Consider the following 21,578-nt stretch of genomic DNA (forward strand, 5'->3'; position numbering starts at 1 on the left):
TTGGAATTATATAATTGAAAAATAATTTTATATTTAAAAACAAAGTGAAAACAAGGTGAATGGTAGAAATTAAAAATAAAAGTTTAAATATGTTTATTATCAAGAACTTTAACATAAAATTAGAATTTTTTGTTATTTGAAATTTTGATATAATTTATTCTTTAAAATTTAAAAATACTTGACATAGTCCTTCTAATTCAATTGCATTAATTTATTTGATGTTTGATGTGTTTTAATTTAAATTGTGACAGATTTTGACCAAAATTTTTGATAAAATCAAAATAATATACTCAAAATTTATATATTTAATTATTGTTACTAATTCAATAAAAATAAATACATAATTTAATATAACTATAACTATAAAAGAATTTATAGATATCCAAAAGGTTATTTACAGTTCGGTTAGATCCTTGAATTCGTTAATAATTGAATTATAACTAAATTTTTCAATTTTTTTTCAATGTAAATAACCATAATATTTATCTTCCATTTCATTCAAAAGTCTTCACAAACTTTCATTTCATATTTCATAATTATAACGAACGACTATATTTGTCTTCTCTATGTCTTCACAATAGTTTCTATTCTTTTGTTACTTAAAAAAATGAATTTATTATTTTGTTCTTCATCAATATAACTATCTAAAAAGAAGCTTAAGATTAAAAAATAATTTATGATATTTTAATAAAAAATTAAAAGACATAATTATTACAAAAATTATAATAATCAAGTCATAATCAAAATTCGGTTATAAAAAAATATATAATACATTATTTCTTTTTTTTTATATTTATAAAAAATAAATATATAAAAGGTCATAAATTAAAAAAAAATACTAAATATGAAATTAATATCTTACTGTTAAGTAAGACAAGAAAGTATTATTTTGAGTTTTCTTAAGAATGAAAGGAAAAAAATGAAATATAAAAATAAAAATAATAAATTTATGTTTTATTTATTTTTTCAGCCAAAAAAAGTACTACCGAGAAACTCAAAAAATAATAATAAATTATATCCTCATAAATGCTTTTTATTATATTTAATTTTATCTTTTATTATTTATCAACAATTAAATATTATATTTTATAAAAGAAATAAAAAATATATCTAATTTAACTTTTATTAACTTTCAATATATTACCTAATTTAAAAAATACATATAATTTAAAAAGTTTCAAAATAGATACAAATTAAAAAAAAAATCAAAATGTTTAGGAACCATGACATCCCTTTACCCTTATATCCTCTGTCACTGTCACTCACTCAACTCAAGTATTAATTTCAAACACCGTTTAACACCAAAAAATAAAAAATTACAACATTTAAATCAGGAGATATAAATTCTTTAATTTTAAACTTAAGAAGAAACCTAAAAACATTTAATAAAAAAAAAAACATGGTTTATCGTGTAATTACAAACCCAGCCGACTTAGAAATCCGTGTCCCCCTGCGTGGCTATAAATACTGCTATTGAAGAAAACAAAACCACAGCATTCCATCTCATACAACAAGAACAAAAATAATAAACAAAAAACAAAAGATGGTTCAGCAGAGTCAGAGCAACGTGCACGTTCTTGTTCTGCCATACCCAGCCCAAGGCCACATCAACCCTCTCCTGCAATTCGCGAAGCGGTTAGCCTCGAAGGGCGTAAAAGCCACCGTTGCCACCACCCACTACACCGCCAACTCCATTGCCGCCCCAAACATCACCGTCGAACCCATCTCCGACGGGTTCGACCGAGCCGGCTTCGCCGAGGCCAACAACGACGTTCAACTCTTCCTCTCCTCCTTCAGAACCAACGGTTCCAGAACCCTGTCCCAGCTCATACAGAAGTACCACCAAACTCCCTCCCCCGTCACCTGCATTGTGTATGACTCGTTCTTCCCGTGGGCTCTCGATGTGGCCAAGGAGCATGGCGTTTATGGGGCACCGTTTTTCACCAATTCAGCGGCGGTGTGCAGCATTTTCTGTCGCATACACCGTGGCTTCCTAGAGGTTCCTGTTGCCGCGGAAGACCTTCCTCTGTGTGTTCCTGGGCTTCCTCCCTTGGATTCTCGTGCTCTCCCCAGTTTCGTGAGGTTCCCACAGAGCTACCCCGCTTACATGGCCATGAAGTTGAATCAGTTCTCTAACTTGGACAAAGCAGATTGGATGTTCGTCAACACCTTTGAAACATTAGAAAGCGAGGTACAGGCTCAATTCATTTACTTTTGGTTTGGTGACCTAAATGTTTACGTGGGCGAAGTTGTTTTTCTTTACCTGTTTATTAGGCTATTTTGGTCAACTGGGACACCTAATAAATCGTGAAAGTTGTCACTTTAGGTAGATATTTGACACTGGGTCATGTACTTTGTCGTTATGATTTATCTGATCTAAAAGAATCAAGGATGAAAACTTTTTAAATTTGGGTAAACACTGTACTTCAGTCCCTAAACATACGGACAGACATAAATCAGAGTTAATCATTTATTCTTTTAAATTTAGACGGAATCTACAATTTAAAAATAAGACGAAGACAAAAAGTGGAACCGAACCAAACTTCAAGTACAAAAATAAAGATAGAAAGACAGAAGAAAAAGGTGGAAAAGGACCCACTAAATAAGATGAGTTCCAAAAATTGAAGAGCATTTTGTATCATATTTTCTGACTCTGCATAGATAATTGTATTACATGTCTTTTTGTTTGTTGTTGGCACGGTTTAATGGTTTATCAAACTTTTTTCGTTAACAATCTTGAGTTCTTGACTTTTCTTGTTTTAGTATATTTTGCGTTGTCTGATTCATCTTGAGATTATGACATTGTTGATGATGGTTTCCTTGTGGAAGGTGGTGGAGGCCATGGCGGAGCACTTTCCGGCGAAGATGATAGGGCCAATGGTCCCTTCTGCATACTTGGACGGGAGGATTAAAGGGGACAAAGGGTATGGAGCAAGTCTATGGAAGCCACTGAATGAAGAGTGCAGAAATTGGTTGGAAGAAAAGGCTCCTCGGTCTGTGGTGTACATCTCCTTTGGAAGCATGGTTTCATTGACAGCAGAACAGGTGGAAGAGGTGGCTTGGGGGTTGAAGGAGAGTGGTGTGAATTTCTTGTGGGTTTTAAGAGAATCTGAGCAGGGTAAATTGCCTTGTGGATACAGAGATTTGGTAAAAGATAAGGGTCTGATTGTGACATGGTGCAACCAACTTGAATTGCTGGCTCACCAAGCCACTGGTTGCTTTGTGACTCATTGTGGCTGGAATTCCACACTTGAAAGCCTTAGCCTTGGTGTTCCTGTGTTGTGTTTGCCACAATGGTCTGATCAGTTGCCTGATGCTAAATATCTGGATGAAATCTGGGAGGTGGGGTTGTGGCCCAAGGAGGATGAGAATGGAATTGTTAGGAAGCAAGAATTTGTGAATAGTTTGAAGGTTGTGATGGAGGGTGAAAGAAGTGAAGAGATAAGAAGGAATGCCAGCAAATGGAAGAACTTGGCTAGGGAAGCAGTTGGTGAAGGAGGAAGCTCCGATAAGCATATTAATCAATTTGTGAATTATTTGATGAGTGCAGATAAGAATGGAAGTTTGAATGTACATTGAGTGGTGGATGCATGTGTTTTGGGCTCATCTGTCTTCATTTTTCAATGTGAAAAATGAGTGACATCTTCGGTTAATTTCCTTCTTTTTAGGCAGTAATACCTTTCTTTTCTAGTTTATCATGTATCTGTTTCAAATTCTTGATCATAAAGATGCATCAGTTCTCATATGGGAATCCAGAATAAAAGAATATGCTAATTCGTTTCATTTGTTACAGGAAAAAGCAACAATGAATCTTACAGTAATCCACATAACACAAAAAATATATAGAAAAATGACGCGAGCCAACTGATTAAATGATAATAAAATAATGTCGATCTTGTAATTCCTCAGCACATTACTCAGACTGTATTCACAGTATTGATGAATCTGGGTCATAGAAAGAGGGTTATGTACAAACGATTGTGAAATCAATCATACGTGTTAATTTCTGCTTGTTGAACATGAATATACATATATCTGAGAAACAGATGAACGTACGTAGAGGTAAAGCTCTTAAAACTCCTTTTCTCTAGATATTATAAAGTCCTTTTATCGACATGATGGTGCCTTAAAGCTTTGAGTGACGATCTGAGGTCCTTTAGCTATTGTGATTGAGAGTTTGCCATCAAAAAATTGAAAGTTCTGACAAGATAAGCAACCTTCCATCGGTCGGTAAATCTATGAAACATCATGTGACTAAGCATTATGTGCTACGATACTATTCTGTGAATATTTTTGTGAAACTTTCAAAATAGAGGTGCATAATTACTGGTATAAAATAAAGGTGCATGTTGTGTAGTTATACTGGTCATCCATACAGGTGGATGGTTTAGTTTAGCTGTAGTTTCTGTGAGACGTGACATAATTCCTTAAAAAGTTTGTTATCGGTGTATCAAGATGATTCTTAAGACATTGAATCAACGTACTTTCTAATAAGATTAAAGGAAAAGAATAGTAAAAATTCCATGCTCTCGCTCAAAGAAAGTAAATTAAAAAAGAAGTGACTTTAAAATGACATATTTTGTTTTGATCTGTCTCCTTTGGACTGTAAAATCAGGTCTAAAATTTGTATATGTGCAAATTGTGCTCTGAGATATTATCAAAGAATAAAGATTTACTTATGTATCTTGTTCTTTTTCTTTTTCATTGATGATGACACTATAAAATTCTCCATTATAAACGGCTACAGTAGAACTGAGGATACGTAAAGTTCGATCGTCAAGGTGATTGAAAAGACTATAATGTGTTCCCTGAAAAACTTAAGCATACTCAGCAATGCTTATCAGTTGCGTAATACACAAGACAGAAATTGCTTTTTGAAAATATGAAATTATAAATGTTGAAAGCAATATAAAGATAGAAGAGAAAATACTCTATGTTCAATAACGTCCATTCCAGTGAACTTGACGAAAGAGATCAACTTTTGATGTATTCATAAATAAGATGGAAATATTGAGTTCACGTCTATAAGAGAAAAAAGAGAGAAAAAATATATAATATATTTGAAGTGTTAAGCTTATATATAAATATTAAGAGTAATAAAAAATCATATAAGAAACTATCAATTCTTTGGTTTTGGTAGTTTAAATAATAGATGAACAGATGCAGAGTCCTTTGTATTAATGTATTCACTTCACACATATTCATAAATATATTTAGGTTAAATTACTCTTTTATCTCTCTATTTGTTAAATAATATCAGTTTGGTTATCAAATTTTTTGGTTGTCTCAATGTGGTCCTCATTTTTTTTAAAATGATTTAATTTAGTTCTTACTGTTAGTTTGACCAGATGGTGTTAAAGTCAATGTCATGTGTCAATTTCTGTTTTTTTTTTTTTTTGAATTTTTTTAGTAATTTTTTACACATGTCACTTCACTATTGTGCCACGTGTTAAAATGACTCAATTTGGTCCCTATATTTGTTTTTAGTGTCAATTTAATCCCAATTTTTGTAAAAATGAAATAATATTGTCTCTCACACTAAATTTACTTTTTTTATAAATCTTATGGTGATATTCTTACTAAAATTAACATTTTTATTAAATATTTTTATAAATATTTTAAATTAACTTTAAATTCTATACAAAACATTAGACTTTGGTTTTGTTTTGAATTTGAAATTTAGTTCGTAAACTTATGTGTGACAAGTTATTTGATTTTTAATCTTCACTAAGTTTGTATAATATGATATACTTCATGTCTTTATATATGATGACAAAATTGTTAATTTTTGAAATTAAGTTTGGGGTTTAACTTTGTTTAATAATAAAACTAAAAAAAAATTGTTTAAAAATATTTCTAAAATATTTAATAAAAATGCCAATTTTATTAAGAATGTCATCATAAGTTGTATACAAAAATTGAATTGAGTGTCAATTTAAGGAGGGACAATATTCTTCATTTTTACAAAAATTAGGACTAAACTGAAACTATAAACAAATATAAGGACCAAATTGAATCATTTTGACACGTGGCACAACTGTGAAGTGATACGTGTAAAAAATTAAAAAATATTTATAAAATTTTAAAAAAAAATTTAAAATTTTAAAAATTCAAAAAAACCAAAAATTGACACGTGGCGTTGATTACCATATGGCCAAAATTAACGGCAAAGACCAAATTGAATCATTTTTAAGAAAATGAGAACCAAATTGAAACAACGAAAAACTTGAAGACCAAACTGATATTACTTGACAAATAGAGGGACCAAAAGAGTAATTTAACCATATATTTATTATTAGATGACACTTTAGTTATAACATTAGTAGAGTCATCTATTTTAACACTATTAAACACATCATTCTGTAGAATATCTTCCATATTCTTTTTACACAATGATTCAGAGTCAAACCTTACAATTCCGCATTGTAAGCCCCCTTTTCTGTCTTAAAAACGTTTTGGGCCTGACCTTCTTAGATAGGTCCAAGGGCAGCCTACCAAATTCTCTAGAATCCCCTCCCCCTTTCCAACTTCTCACTCTCATTCTGCCTCATTTTCAGAAACTGATCCCTTCCCCCTCACAATGTTGAAGCAGAGAACTCTGCTAGGGCATAAGCTCATTTTCCCTCCGAGCTAGCTGAGCTCATTTTCCTCCAAGTAAGTTAAGCTCAACCTTTCCTTTCTTCCTTATCCCCACTCAGTTGCCTTGGTGCAGTCTTGGGTTTGCCCTTAGAGACTCATTCTCGCCCTTACGTTCGTACTTTACAATTGTTTAGTTCGTCATTGGAGCTGTGGTGCTCTTCTTTGGGTGTCAGTGTTGATTGGCTAGCATTTGTCCAGGTAAGGGAAGCTAAGGTTTCATGTTTTTAAGATATTTTGTTTATTTTGTTTTTGTCTGTTTTATGTTCTTGGTGCTTGAATTATGCTGGAGTTGGTGTGAAAATATCTTGTATTTTTTGGGTTGGTGTTTAAGGCTGCATTCGTGAGTAGGGGGAGGAACCTGCTATTTTCGCCTAAACGAGCAAGTTTCGTCTAGGTGAGAATAGCAGAAACTCTTGCAGGTTCCTACTCAAGTTGTGGCTCAAGTGACAAACTCTAGTTTTAAGTGAGGGAAGTCTCGCTCAGGTGAGGAGGTCTCGCTTATGCGAGAACTCGCAGAAACCTATAGTGCTCCCTATCTGCAATCTCGCCTAGGCGAGAGATTTTAGCTTAAGCAAGAGGCTCATGTCGTCTAAGCGAGAGCTCTTTTAGCTTGAGCGAGATTGACAACAGATTGATTTTGAACCATTTGATTGCTTCCACGATTGATTGGTTTACTTTTAAAGCTTAAAGTATGATACTATGCATGTTTTATGGGATGTAATGAGACTGAAATTGATGTGTTGGTATAAAATGAAACATGACTTGGTTGGTTGGTTGTGCATTGACATGAGATTTTAATGCTTGAGATGGCATGTGGAATGATATTGGTATAAGAGTTCCATGGGAAACTCTTGGTGATGGTGTGATTAGTGTATACCTTGATATAAGAGATGTCTAGATAAAGGAAGGTATCCTGACCTCTAAAAATCATTCACAGTCACGTAAAGTAGAATGATTGTGAATGATTTATGTGGTGAGAGTGGCAGGAGGTCACAGTCTTTGGTAGAATAATGGCATTAGACAATCATGGGATTAACCATGGGGTGTGGTTGGGTGATAACCCCTTGTGTCTAAACTATGTAGAGTTTAGAAACCAGCACATGTGCATACTTCCTTTAGAATTATATATCAAGAGTATAATCTGGATAATTGAGTTAGAAGGTCTTGCATTTGTTTGCTATCGAATAGTTTGGGTGCCTACTGTTTTGCATGTTTATGATCTGTTTCAATTATCTGCTTGCAATAACATGTCCAAAATTTCTTTTACTATAGTTTACCCTTTTTGCTTGTGTCTGTTTTCTTGTGTGGTTTCTCCTTTTTGCAATAATCACCAATTATTTAGTGTGAGCAGATGTGAAAATCCCTAGTGGTCATCTGGATGATGAGAACGCTGCAGTTTAGTATGCATGAGTTGGATCCTGCTCTATGGAGCATCTTTTGGGGCATTGTCGCCTGTGTAATTTCTTACTCTATGAGCAGTCTTTTGTAAATAGTTGCACTCTTATGTTTTGTTTATTGACATCATGGTATGCCTTAGTTCCTTTCCGAGTATGTTTATAAATGACTGTATCAGGGAATCCTTTTATGCTCTATTTTATATTATACTTATATGATATTTTATTTAATAGAATTATTCTATTTAAATGGGATGTCACACTCGTCTTAACTTCAAATCATAGGAGAAAAATCTTTTGTCATTAATCTTTATTCTCAATCAAAAAATTAATTAACTATATGGAACATTTGAACGTAGATTATGGTTGAGAGAATTAGTAAGCATATTTATCCTATGAAACTATTTTCATAATTTTGATTATCCTAAACTCAAAATCTCTAATAAAGTGTAGTTTAAATAACAATGTGTTTTGTTCTCTTCTAGTATATCAGATGATCAATTTTGACTATCATAATAAATAATCACACAATTTAATTCATGCACAATATTTAGCTCGTCCTTTAGAACCTTATTTATAATTAGGTAAAAGATAAAACCACCACTAATTGTAAATTGTTTTTCCAAAATAATTTAGTCTGGAACAATGTAAACACGTACACAAAAATAGATTTTATTGTATCAACATTCTATCACTACTAATAATTCTCATGTTACATGAAATTTTTCTTGCAAATTTGTTAAAAAGAATTGGAAGAAAAGACTTTTTCCCGATATTTTTTCTAAGAATCTTGATTGACATGTAATCTATTCGTCCTACAAAATTATAAAATTTGTAAATATTTCTTACAAAATTTATTATGAAAAGTGTTTTATACAAAATATTTTGTAAAAAAATTGGCTATAATTACCTGCAAATTTTTTTTCATAACAAAATTTTATAAGTATTTTTTTTAAAAATAAATCAAAGCAAAATTAGTATGATATATGAGTTTTTTTAGTAGTATATGCTTAATCTTTGTCCACAAAATCCTTAATGTCTTCTCCTCCATGAGCAAATTATTTATATATCAAACTAGATGATGTAGTTCCATTCTAATGTCCGTAAAGAGATTATGAAAAAAAAAACTATCTATATAATTGTTTCAAATTCTCAGTTTGCAAAATTATTAGATTAACACAGACATCAACAATTAAGTTGAAAAAAAGTTAAACTTGCTTCGAAAAAGAAATATATTATTTTCAATTTAATTTAAAGAGAACTACTACAAAAGCATAACCTTGTTTATTTCTTTTAGAATTAACTTTGTAGCTAAGTACAAAAATTAAAATCTCAATTGCAAAAATATATTATCATTAGTAAAGAAATTAACAAATAACAAATTAGAGTATGATAGGATAAATTAAATTAAGAGATTTAAAGTAATCTATCATATATTGATACAAGCAACTCATTTGAATAAAATTTTATTGAAATTAGTTCTTTATTAGATACCAAATATCGAAATCAAAGATTCACCTTTGAAATTATCAAAGTGTTATTGAAAAAATACAGACTAAACACCTGAACAACTATGTAAACGAAGAATTGACATAGTGATCTTTCCTGATGAAATTATTTTCTTCTCTTTATGTTCACTACTACAACCCACTCATCCTACGGAGAAAACAATTAATTGCACCCTTCCCCACTTTGAGAGTTTCTATGCCTTTTTCTATGCAATCCTTAGCTAAAAAAGAGGATAAGAAAGAGTTAATTTTTTAGAAAATTCAAAAATATTAAATTAAAATTATTTTCATTTTATATTAATAAATATTTTAAATATTTTATTTGGATAAAGTATAGTAACCGTACATATCCAGCCCAATAATTGTAAGGTTCAATCAACCTCATGATAAGAAAATATTCTCAAATTCACTTATTGTAAAAAATATTAACACTCATGATAATTTTGATAGTTTGATTACATTCTTATATTAAATATCAGAATATTACATACTAATATTTTTTCATATTAAATATTAACAGAATATTTAGTGTATCAGTTTATATATATATATATATATATATATATATATATATATATATATATATATATATATATATATATATATATATATATCACAATTGTTATTAGGTAAGTTGTGATATCGTAAATGATACACTATTATCATATAAGTCTAAGACCCATAGAAGTATTATAAATACACATGTCCATACAATACTTACCTTGAAAATAATAAGTTAAAATCATTTTTTCTAAACTTTGAAAGTTGGAGAGTCATTTATAGGTGGATTTTTCACGTGTTTTGGCCTCCAATGGATCTTCTCCGATCTTTTCTTGTTCTAAGAGCATACATCACGCCGGGTAAGAACATCAACCATCACCAAATACAAACTTTGCTATCAAATATACCAAATAGCATTAGAAACATCAATAAAGAAACAATTATTGCATGCATAAACAAAAGTAACCTAAATAATTCAATGAAAAGATTCTTGCGAGCATCTATAAAAAAAGAAAAGTCTCATCAGCACTAATAGAGAAAATTCTAACAAATTTAAATCAAGAAATAACTTTGATTTTACATCAGTAGATAAATAATATCAATAATGTCAACCACAAAAATAGTCCTATCGAAGTTAACTAATACACAATGGTTTATCCATGAAAGATAGTATTATCGACGTTAGTTAAAAAAAGAAAAACTGGCTACATGAACATTGGTTAAAAAACAATTTCAACTTATATCAACTAAAAATAATCTGTATTAACATCAATGGAAACAAATTATATTTGACATTAATCGAAAAACAATATTAATATTAATAAAGAAAATAATCCTAATTAACATCAAGAAATAAATAATTCTTATATATTAGCAAAAAAATAATCTTAACATGACAACTTTATCATTGTTGAAAAAACACGGTTGAACTTATGATGTACTAACCTCAATAAAATCAAAAAGAATATAAAAAAAAAATAGACATATTTAAATTCACAAGTTTTAAATAGTATTTGAAATTCTCATTTAAAACAATTAAATTACTCTAATTATTTTTAAAATTTCAATTTATTTTAAAAAAATTATATCCAGAAAATCATATCTATTCACACTGTAAAGGAATTTACCAAGTTTATAAAAGTGGTTGTAGGTGTCTTGGAACACATCTTAACCTTTCGATTAAATGCTTAGCTTCTAAATGAACTTTATGTACTTTTATATTTTGAAAAGAATGGGCTGTGTCCAAGAAAAATATTAAGCTTTTATTTTCTGCACCTCCATAATTTTTTTGCACACCCTAAATCTTCAAAATACCCGTTTTCTTTCTGTAAGGGTAACTTTTGAATTAAGGAAAATGATTTATTGACTACTAAATTTTGACAACTTTCTCTCACAACCTTAGGTATCATCTTCTAAGTGGTATTTCTCCTTATCTCATTTTCAATATTTAAAAATCACTTAGAAGATAACACCTCATGTTATAAGAAAAAGTTGTCAATATTTAGTAGTCAAAATATCATTGTTTTTGGATTAAATATCCTAAAACTTTTCCGTAACAGTTTTCCAAAATTTCAGGAGTAAGGCTTTTTAAACGAGATTTTTGGAACAGAATTTTTAGAATATATGAAATGCTTTTGGAGATGTTTCTGACCAAATCCCAAAATATGCACAATTAGACTGTTTGTGGCATAGGCAAGCACTGAAGACAACCGATGAAGAAACTACCCGTGCTGAATAAGAAGGCACCAGGTATGTAGAAACACACTTCATTGGCTAAAGGGAGATTAAAAAAGCTTTTCTTCAACATTTTTCAGAAGCAAACACAGCAAAAGATTAGAGTGTTCCTATGTTAGTGTCAAAAGACATAAACAACAACTATTTGTTAGTAACTGAATCAAATACAAAGATCAAAGCTAAAAAATATAAGACTTTTCTATGTGTAATAGTACCTTGGTCTGTGTTATAATCACATTCAGATATTTGTTCTGTTGTTTAGCGATTCTTGATATAGAAAGTATTTCTTTACCACAATGGCCGCAGGAGAGCTTGATATAGCGGAAAGAACTGTTACAAGGAAAAAAATAATTATATTCACACCGTACAGAATGAAATCAGATGAAAATCTGAATTCTGCAAAGAATCGAGAAAATACCTGCACTGGAATCATAATATTCATCTCCGCATTGGAATAACTCTGATATTGGGGATGGTAGATATGATTGGCCAGTCCTCTCCCGTGTATTCTTGACATCGTTTCTCTAACTCCGGGCAACCTTGAATATCCAATCTTTTCAGAGCGCAAAACTTTAGGCTGGCTGGAAGGCACTTCAATTTTGAACAGTTATACAGAGTCAATTCGCGAAGCAACGCAAGTTTTTGAAAGCAGTCAGGCAAAGAAGCTAGGTTCGGAAGATGCTCAAATTTTAAGGAGTGCAGTGCAGTCACATTTTGTAAAGCCTCATGCAAACCTGCAGACACGAACTTATGACACCCCACAAATTCTAATTTCTCAAGAGAATCTGGCAGTTTGGTTGGGAATATCTCGAGTTTGAAGAGCCTGTGAAAATATAGTTCTTTCAGAGAAGTAAGCCCTTGGAACATCCCATCTGGAAAAAATCTTAACTCTTCGTTATCTTCCAACCACAAGTCTTGAAGACTACTTAGTTTCTTAACTGAAGTTAGTAAATGTTGGTTGCACTTCCCCTGTATGTGTAGATCCCTGATAGATGGAAGACTGGGCAAACCCAACAAGTTAGGACATTCAGCAATTTCAAGTTTGTTAAGTAATGGGAACATGTTTTCCCCGTCCTCCCTCTTCAGTAATCTTTTTAGGTTTGAGAGCTCCTTTAGGAACAGAAATTCTAGAGCAATGAAAACTGCTTCACCATCATAGGAATCCTCCTCGTATAGGTACTCTACAGGAGTCATTTTTGATATACTCAGACTCTTCAAAAAACGTAATTTCCCCAACTGTGGAAGTTTTGAACACATTTTACAATCCTCCAGTTCTAGATATTTGAGAAAAGAACTAGACATCCATTGTGGGAAGCAGGCCCCTTTATATCCTACCACACTCAAACTCGCAAGTTGGTTGGTACTGGGTTCAAGCACTTGAAGAATTTCTTCAACATTTTCTTGCAATTCAGTCGCTTCATTGTTGTCCCATGACAATGACAACCGATTTAGTTGCTTTTCTGACATCTTGGCCTCTTTGGCATCTTCAACACTTCTCACTTTCTCCATATGCTTGATGTCGAGATCTCCTTTAAGCTTGAGTGGTCCCAATTCTGCCAAAAGAAACCCTTTTTTCTCGCAAACTATGTACATGCTTAAATTCCTTAGGGAAGTCAACTTCCCCATTTGACGTGGTAAGCTTGAAAGTGAGCTGCAGCCATTCAAAGATAGCTTTTGTAGAGCTTTCAAACCTATCAAATTTTTAGGCAACTTTTGGAGACGATGACAATGGTCTAACTTCAATATTTGCAAATTCCACAATCTACATAGAGATTTTGGAATAGTTACGAAGTCACCCCCAGAAACATTCAAGTACCTTAGATGTTTTAAACGACTAATTGAAGACGACAAAGTTTCCGTTGGTTCATATTGAAGCACCCGTAAATTATAACATTTCAATACCTGGGGAGAAAGTTGCCCTGTTTTGTACCTTTGTGGTGGCAATAAATAGGTCCTCAGAGATTCGAACCGAAACTGGGCTGAATCTAATTTACTCCTCCAGCTATGCTCCGAGATATGGTGGATTCTCTCAGGCACGGTTACATCATTGTCATTTGTAATGCAACAAACCTCTTCTGCAGCAAACTTTAGAAGATCATGAACGATGTTATGTATCTTGAAACTTGTAACGTGGCTAAACTCATCTGTCTCAATATCCTGAAAAAATGATCTCCAATATAATTCATTCCACATACTATCACCAACATCTAATGTTTCATTGGGTGGAATGAATCCATTCGCCATCCAATGTTCAATTAAATCTTGCTTCCTAATTATTTCATCTTTGGGAAAGATTGCACAATAAACAAGACATTGTCTGACTTTGTGTGGTAAGTTTGAGTAACTTAATATCAGGGCAGGCATTATAGAGTTTTCTCCCTGTGATGATTTCCATGTGTCGCTATTCTTAACATTGGTCCACGTACTTTCTTCCCTATTGAAACGTAGGAAAGCTCCTAGCACTTTTGCTGCAAGCGGCACTCCCCCACATTTCTTTACTATGTCCATTCCAATGTTTACAAGCTCCTCCTGTTCTATTTCGCCTGCTTGAAAAGCTTGTTCTTTAAACAATTTCCAACAATCGTTGTCAGACAGATAAGATAATTCATGAGGTGACACTGTTCCCATCATTGCAGCAACCCTTAAAAGACGAGTAGTGATCAAAATGGAGGCACCCATCGCTCCACAAGCCAAAACCGATTTCAACATCAACCATTTCTCTTGTTGATAATCACACACGTCGTCCAAAACAAGTAGATACCTTTTATTTTGGAGCAGATCTTGAACTTTTGTTAGTAGTGACTCTAGTTCCAAATCTTCACATATCTCAAGAGACAATGATCCAATGATAGCTTTAGTTATTTTGTTTAAATCAAAATCTTCAGTAACACATATCCAAACTCTTGCATCAAAGTGGTTGACTACACTTACATGATTGAAAATGAGTCGGGCAAGTGTTGTCTTTCCAAGTCCGCCTAGTCCTACAATTGGATAGACTGATAAGTTATTAGAACGAGAAGTATGAACATCAGCATTAGCCATTAAAAAGTCTACAATATTTTGTTCATCTTCTTCTCTCCCGTAGACTCGACTTTCAACTATGACTGAGGTGGTTTGGAGTCTTTCATAGACTCCACCACTCCTAGGAGGCTTCGCCGTTAACTGAAACATGTGTCTTGCTTCCGCAATTGTATCTAATCTCTCACATATACTTTTCATTCTCTTAGCAATGGTGTAATGGAAGGCAGCATGCTTGGGACGAAAATAGGATAAGCAAGAACATACCTCATGATATGAACCACACTTGATACCTTGGTACTCCAAGGTCAATTCAGCACACTCGTCTAAGATGTCATTCAGCTCATAAGATGCATCTTTTAGCATCTCCAGCCAATACTTTACTCTTTGGCTTGAGAACTGTTTCTCTGCAGCATCATCAAGGATAGCCTCGATTGAAGTGAGCATGACGCGAAGCTTTTCCAAGTCTGTATTGAAACCCATAAATGATCTCAGCTCTTCTACAGCAAGAGAGGTCAACTTTTCAAGCACAACTCCAAGAATTGCTTCAGCCATCTTCCAAGATCTAACTCACAGAAAAAAGTCAATGCAAGAGAGTTTCAGAATGGGGATGCAATGATGGAAGGCAGAGAGAGAAAAGAATAAAATACACAGGAGAAAAGGTCGGGGGTGTGAACTTAAGAAAACAGGGTGTGAGAAAAAGAAACTCCCATTGCTTTTAGGTTGTATCATTGTGAGGTACTTCACACTCATCAAAACACAAAAATCAACTTTCTGACGGAGAGCTAAACCTATTTTGTTGGGGGTAGATGTAACCACTAAACTCTCATGTATTTGCAAATGTTTTGAATACATAAATGCTTCTTCCATTAATTTTTAGTATTTTTGTTTCTTTACTTAATGTTTGATTTGTTTTAATCATTCATCGCATGACATTTGGGTCATTAGGTATTGAAAAATATCTCTTGAAACCTAGACTTGGAACAAGATATCTAATGGAACTTGTATCTAGGAATGGAGCTTGACCCATTAGTTGTCTTAAACCCTAGTTCGTAAAGCGGATTTACTTATTTAGGGATTCAAGGAATTGACTCTTAATAAGGAAACCTAGGCTCATTCAACTAAGGGATTAGGGCTTGAGTAAACTCGTGGGTTGACATTAATAATTTAATGGAGAACAGTTGAGTGTTTTATATGCTTGATAGTGAAGTCGATGAAATTTAACCCCAACAATATCATTCCACTGCATTTCTTATCTTTTTCATATTCTAAGAGTTTCAAATATCCAATTTCACCTTTTACTTGTTTACACAATATTTACTTTCATGCACAAAAACTCAAATTATGGATTTATTCTTTAGTTTAAATTAGTTATTAATTACACAATTATTTAGTATACACGAGTCTCTTGGGAAACGACATCTCGGTCTTATCGGTTACTACTTGCGCGACTTGGTACACTTGTTAAAGTCTTAGCAATTTCAAGGCTGATAAATTCTTTAATTACCACAATACACCAGATTCAGAACATGTTGAAATTGCATCTATGCATTTCGAAAGAGACGTAGTGCCATGGTTCCAAATGCTCTAGAAGATTGAGGTAGTTACGACTTGGTTAACACTAACCCGAGCTCTAGAATCTCAATTTGGCTCATCTCTCTTTGATTGCCCTATGGCAGAACGGTTTAAACTACAACAAAATGGGTCAATTTTGGATTATTATTTGAAATTCATGTCTCTTGCAAATAGGTCAGAATGATTGACTAAGGAAGCAATACTCAATTGTTTTGTAAGTGGGTTAAATGTTGGTATTAAGCGGGATGTGGTTGCTTTTTATCCACCAAATTTATTATGCGTTGTTGCTTTAACTAAGCTCTATGAAGAAAACTACATGCCTAACCAAAAACCCACTGGGAATTATCCAACCAAAAACAACCATTCACCCTTCGTTGGCTCATCTAACCTCTAAAATTCTCCTAAAAAACACATTAGCAAACACCAAGCCCACTTTACCACTTCTATTACCTACCCCTCTAGGACCATTGTTAAGACTTTGGCAAGTGTACAAAGTCGCGCAAGTAGTAACCGGTAAGACCGGGATATCGTTTCCCAAGTGACTCGTGTATGCTAAATAATTGCGTAATTACTAACTAATTTAAACTAAAGAATGAATCTATAATTTTTACTTTCGTGTAAGAAAGTAAATTTTGCATAAATGATTAAAAATGAACTTTGGTAGTTAAATGCACTTAGTCGATGGAATATATTAGAAATGATATGAATTGATATTGTCGGGGTTAGAATTTGCCAACTATGCTCTCATGCAACTACAATTTTACATCCTCTACATCAATATGCTAATGTCAACCCACAATTCTACTCAAACCCTAATTCCTTAATGGATTGAGCCTAAATTTTTTTATTAAGAGTCAATCCCTTGAACTCTTAATAAGCAAATTCGCTTTATGCATTAGGGTTTAAGACAACCAATGGGTCATGCCCCATTCGTAGATACAAGCTCCATTGAGTTTTCTTGTTCCAAATCAAGGTTTCAAAAGATATTTCCACACCTAATGAACCAAATATCATGCAATAGATGGCCAAATCAATGCAAGCATTAAGTGAAGAAACAAGAAGACTAGCATTTAATGAAAGAGACATTTATATATTCAAAACATTGTAATTACACAAGAGTGCAGTGGCTACATCCAACCCCAACAAAAATAGGTTTAGCTCTCCATTGTCATAGAGAGCTCAAGCTTACAAATGGAAAAGATGAAAAAGAAAGGAGATACAAAGAGGAAGAAGGAGTCGTTCCCATAAGCCCTAACACACCTCCGAGCTCTAAAAAATGAGTTTTCTCGCGCCTCCCACATCTAAAGATGTCTTCCCCTCGAGAATCTAGAAGAAATAGGTTAAATTTTGCCACATCAACACATGTGCCGCTCAGCGCTATCCCCGCACCACTCAACGTCCAAAAAATGCAAGCCAATCAGCGCTCATCGTTGGCTTCTGGTGCTTAGCACCCAAAAATGCGAACCGAATGGCGCTGAGCGCTAGTGCTGAGCATTGGCGTTGAGCGTCTAGAAATGCAAATCAACTAGCGCTCAGCGCTGATTGTGGCGCTTAGCGCTGGAATTTGCGAGACAATTGGCGCTGAGCCTTGACTTTCTGGCACTCAGCGCTGGAAGCATGATTCAGATCTTCAATTTTGGTTTTTTTCCTTTTTCTTCTCTGGTTGACAACTTCTTTGGCTTGAAACAAAAGCTTCCTATCATGAAATTGGACACAAAAATAGGGATTAGTGGTATAATTAGATTTATGTAATCCATATTGTATTTATTCGCAAAAGCAAAGTAAAAGTGAGGATTAAGTGGGTTAAAAGCTCAAGAGGAGTTGATTATGTTAGCAAAAGATAGCCAAGTTAATGGTAAAAATCTACATTATCAACTCCCCTAAACTTAAAACCTTGCTTGTCCTCAAGCAAAAAGGTAACTTGGCCTAGATGAACAACACAATTGCAATGATCTAACAACTCAAGAGAACATATTTAAACAACCAAAACAATTGTCAATCATGCTTGCTCTTATTTGAAAGATTGTTTGGCACATGTGTTTCATTAGCATGGCAAGCTTAAGCTATGGTGCTCACAAAACAAAAGCTTCACAAGTGCATGCTATGGTGCTCATATTTATTACTTGCTACGTTCGACCGGTGCACTTGTCGTTTTCCACTAAGGAAGCAAGAAGAGAACAACAAAAGCCTATAAAGCAATTGATACCATCACAACTCTAAAGAGAGGATAAAACGGAGCAAAAGATCAAGAGATGAAGAAAACATATGGCGGAGAGAAAAGGTGAAGAAAGAATCGAGAGAATAAAATTGATTTAGAATATGTGTTTATGTGGCCAAGGAAAAGAGAATATATACATATATAAACACAATAACATAAACAAAACTACTTAGATGCATTAAACGAAGATAGGAAACGCTTGAGCCCAACAAATAATTGTTATCACTCTTTCCTCGCCAACTAAGTATGTTGATAAACTCCTCAAGGAAGTTAATTTCCCTGTATGTATCGTGAAACTCTTAACTTTGCCAAATTTATTTTTCTCAAGGTCTTGAAAAAGTGATCTTTAGTATAATTTATTCCACACACCATCACCAACATCTTCAGCATCTAACTTTCCATCAGATGAAATGAATTCATTAGGCATCCAAAGTTCAGTTAAATATATATTTTTTTTATTATTCTTTCACCTTTCGAAAATATTGCACAAAATAAGGAAAAAAAATGTGTGAGAATCATTAGGTTATATGAATGATATATATATAGCAATTAATACAAATCCTCTAAATACTAAAGTAAATCTCTGTTCTTCTATTTAAATAGGAATAAGATCCATTATGTACCTGCAGTGCACAGGGCACAGCAATCATAATATGCAGAATGAAGAGACAGAGAAACGGGGAATGTGAGCTATTATTGGCTACTCCTTGGTTCTCTAACCTCAATGCACACTCGTCCAAAATGTCATCAAGAATGTAAGAGGCTTCTTTTAGCTTTTGTAGCCAATCCTTTATAGACCTGTTGGAGAATTGTTGCTCCTCAGCATCTGCAAGGGTAGCCTTGATCGTGGTGAACAAGCTGGCAAGCCTTTCCAAGTCTTTATCAAAATCCAAAAACAATCCCAACTCCTTTTCAACAAGTGTGTTCAAATTGCCTACCACAATTTCAAGTACTGCTTCAGCCATCTACCAAATTCTTACTCACGAAATGAAATTGCAAGAGAGATTGTATGCTTCAGAAATGGAAATTCAATGATATCTTAAAGTGGTAAAACGAAAAGGCAGAGCAGATTTAGAGCTGCATTATTGAAAATTTGAAGATTCAGTGTCTTGCAAATTGACTTGTGGAATTTTATGGTCCATCCGCCGTGAGAAGAAGAGTCATCGATACTTTATTAATAATTGATTTGAGTAGATTTGAAAGGAAAGTTTATGTTATTCTTTTTAAAGAGATTTGAAAGTGATAATAGAGTGAATTTGAGAATAAATTTTATAAAAATTTATGAAAGATTTGACTAATGTGATAGATAAAAAAATGTTTTAATAAATAGAAATTGAAGATTACTAAATTATCCTTCATATAGTAAATATAATATAAAATAATTTTTGAAGAAGTTAAAATAATAATTTTTAAAGAAGAGGTTAATGAATAGTTTTGAAGAAAAAAAAATTATTATAAAAAATAAAGAATAAAATGCATTTGCCATAAGAATAAACATAAAACATTTAGATATTAAATAAAATAATGGTTAAATTAAAATGTAAAAAATAATAATCACATTTTATTATTTATTTTGTATTTTTAAAATAGCTTTGTTTTCATCTTGATTTACTTATTTTTCCATGTTATTTAGAAATTAATATATGAATAAAAAATTCAAAATTTTTTGACAATGAAGGAAATTCCTTTATGGGAAATGTTTGGTAATCTCACAGAGTCTACCATTTTCATCTCATTGTTAGCGTGCATGATCCATTGAGGCTACCATTTTCATTTTTATCTCAATGTTTGCACTATAATATGGATCTATTTTCATTTTCGTTTTTCAACTCTGATCCATCATTCTTGTTGCTACCATGTATAGGATAGTCACCGCAAGATCCATTTTTTCCGCTTTTTTTCAAAAGAAAATCACACTTCAGTCTGCTGCATTTTCCACATCTTTGCTTTTCGAATAAATTCAAATACAAGTTCTTGTTATTCAATGTTTCATTGAAAACTAGTGGAAATGGCGTTCTCCACAATTCTGTCAACCATTGCACACCACCTTCGATACAAAATAACGACTTTAAAAAAGTTTCAAAATAATTGGAACTGGTTCCATGGATAAGGAAATGGGTTCCAACACAGGCATGGGTTGTATTTAACCACTCAAAGATTCAGTTCCAACATATCCATATCCAATTTCCAATACTCCAATTTCAGAGTCCTGTATCCATTGCATTCCATAACACTATCTTCCCACTGCCTTAGTCACCATGGAGGTGCGCAACCCATCCCACCCTTACTCCTTCTCCACCATCAACCAGAATCTTTCCTGCATACACGTGAAAATAATATGATTATAAAGCAGGATTATTATGATAAAATGTGATTTATCACCCTTAAATATACGTCCCTCAAACGAGATGGGAATAATCTCGCAAATCGTTAAATACGAACAACCATACTAAACACAAATTCATCTTCGCTAATTCTCTTTCATAGTAAATAAATCCATAAGAACATGGTCTAAATGTTTATTAACTTTATTTTCTCTATTTTATACTAAATATCAACTCATTTATTATAACCACGTTGTAAATTTGTAAAGACATGCTTTTAAATATATTAAAAAAAATATTTAATTGATATTTTACTAAAAAATAATACAATAAGTAAAAATGTCAAACATAAAGAAAAGTTATAACGAGTTATAAATTGTTATTTGTTTTAAATAAAATAATAATGTACTTTTACCTTTTTCTTTTTTCTTTTTGCTGGTTATTGTGCTTTTACTTTATAAGAAACTTCATGGTTTTTTCCTTTCAGCATTGATTATTATGTTTAACTATCATGTAAAGACTCATAGTTGATCAATGTATGATAGGACGGCTATCAAACTAGCCTTAGGATTAAAGGCATATAAAGAAATATATTATATATGAAATTTACAAAGAAAATACAAATAAAGATTACACACAGCAAAGTTCGTAGTGAAAATTAAAAATT

General features: G+C 32.6%; 2 protein-coding genes and 1 long non-coding RNA gene across 6 annotated transcripts; 2 read left to right on the forward strand and 1 right to left on the reverse strand.

Annotated features, from left to right (window-relative positions):
- Window positions 1-1,397: 1,397 nt before the first annotated feature.
- LOC114169855 (UDP-glycosyltransferase 74B1-like) lies at window positions 1,398-3,743 on the forward strand. Its single transcript, XM_028055187.1, has 2 exons — window positions 1,398-2,191; window positions 2,830-3,743. The coding sequence occupies exons 1-2, from the start codon at window positions 1,544-1,546 to the stop codon at window positions 3,577-3,579; spliced, it is 1,398 nt and encodes a 465-aa protein (XP_027910988.1). The 5' UTR covers window positions 1,398-1,543; the 3' UTR covers window positions 3,580-3,743.
- Window positions 3,744-6,518: 2,775 nt separating this feature from the next.
- On the forward strand, window positions 6,519-8,216 carry LOC114168379. 2 transcript variants are annotated; one of them, XR_003600669.1, is made up of 3 exons: window positions 6,519-6,654; window positions 6,774-6,837; window positions 7,982-8,216. It is a non-coding gene; the product is annotated as an uncharacterized LOC114168379 (long non-coding RNA). The 2 variants fall into 2 exon arrangements; XR_003600668.1 differs by having other exon boundaries at window positions 7,991-8,216.
- Window positions 8,217-10,208: 1,992 nt separating this feature from the next.
- Window positions 10,209-15,428, reverse strand: LOC114173622 (putative disease resistance protein RGA4). 3 transcript variants are annotated; one of them, XR_003602531.1, is made up of 3 exons: window positions 12,195-15,428; window positions 11,992-12,106; window positions 10,209-10,431 (listed from the first exon to the last, which is right to left on the reverse strand). XR_003602531.1 is itself a non-coding variant. In XM_028058111.1 (2 exons), exon 1 carries the CDS (start codon window positions 15,347-15,349, stop codon window positions 12,215-12,217), a length of 3,135 nt encoding a protein of 1,044 aa, XP_027913912.1. In that variant the 5' UTR covers window positions 15,350-15,428; the 3' UTR covers window positions 10,209-12,106; window positions 12,195-12,214. The 3 variants fall into 3 exon arrangements, 1 of the variants encoding a protein (XP_027913912.1); XR_003602530.1 differs by having other exon boundaries at window positions 10,209-10,436; XM_028058111.1 differs by having other exon boundaries at window positions 10,209-12,106.
- Between the last annotated feature and the right edge of the window lie 6,150 nt (window positions 15,429-21,578).

This window comes from Vigna unguiculata, chromosome 2 (assembly GCF_004118075.2).
Source record: "Vigna unguiculata cultivar IT97K-499-35 chromosome 2, ASM411807v1, whole genome shotgun sequence".
NCBI lineage: Eukaryota > Viridiplantae > Streptophyta > Magnoliopsida > Fabales > Fabaceae > Vigna > Vigna unguiculata.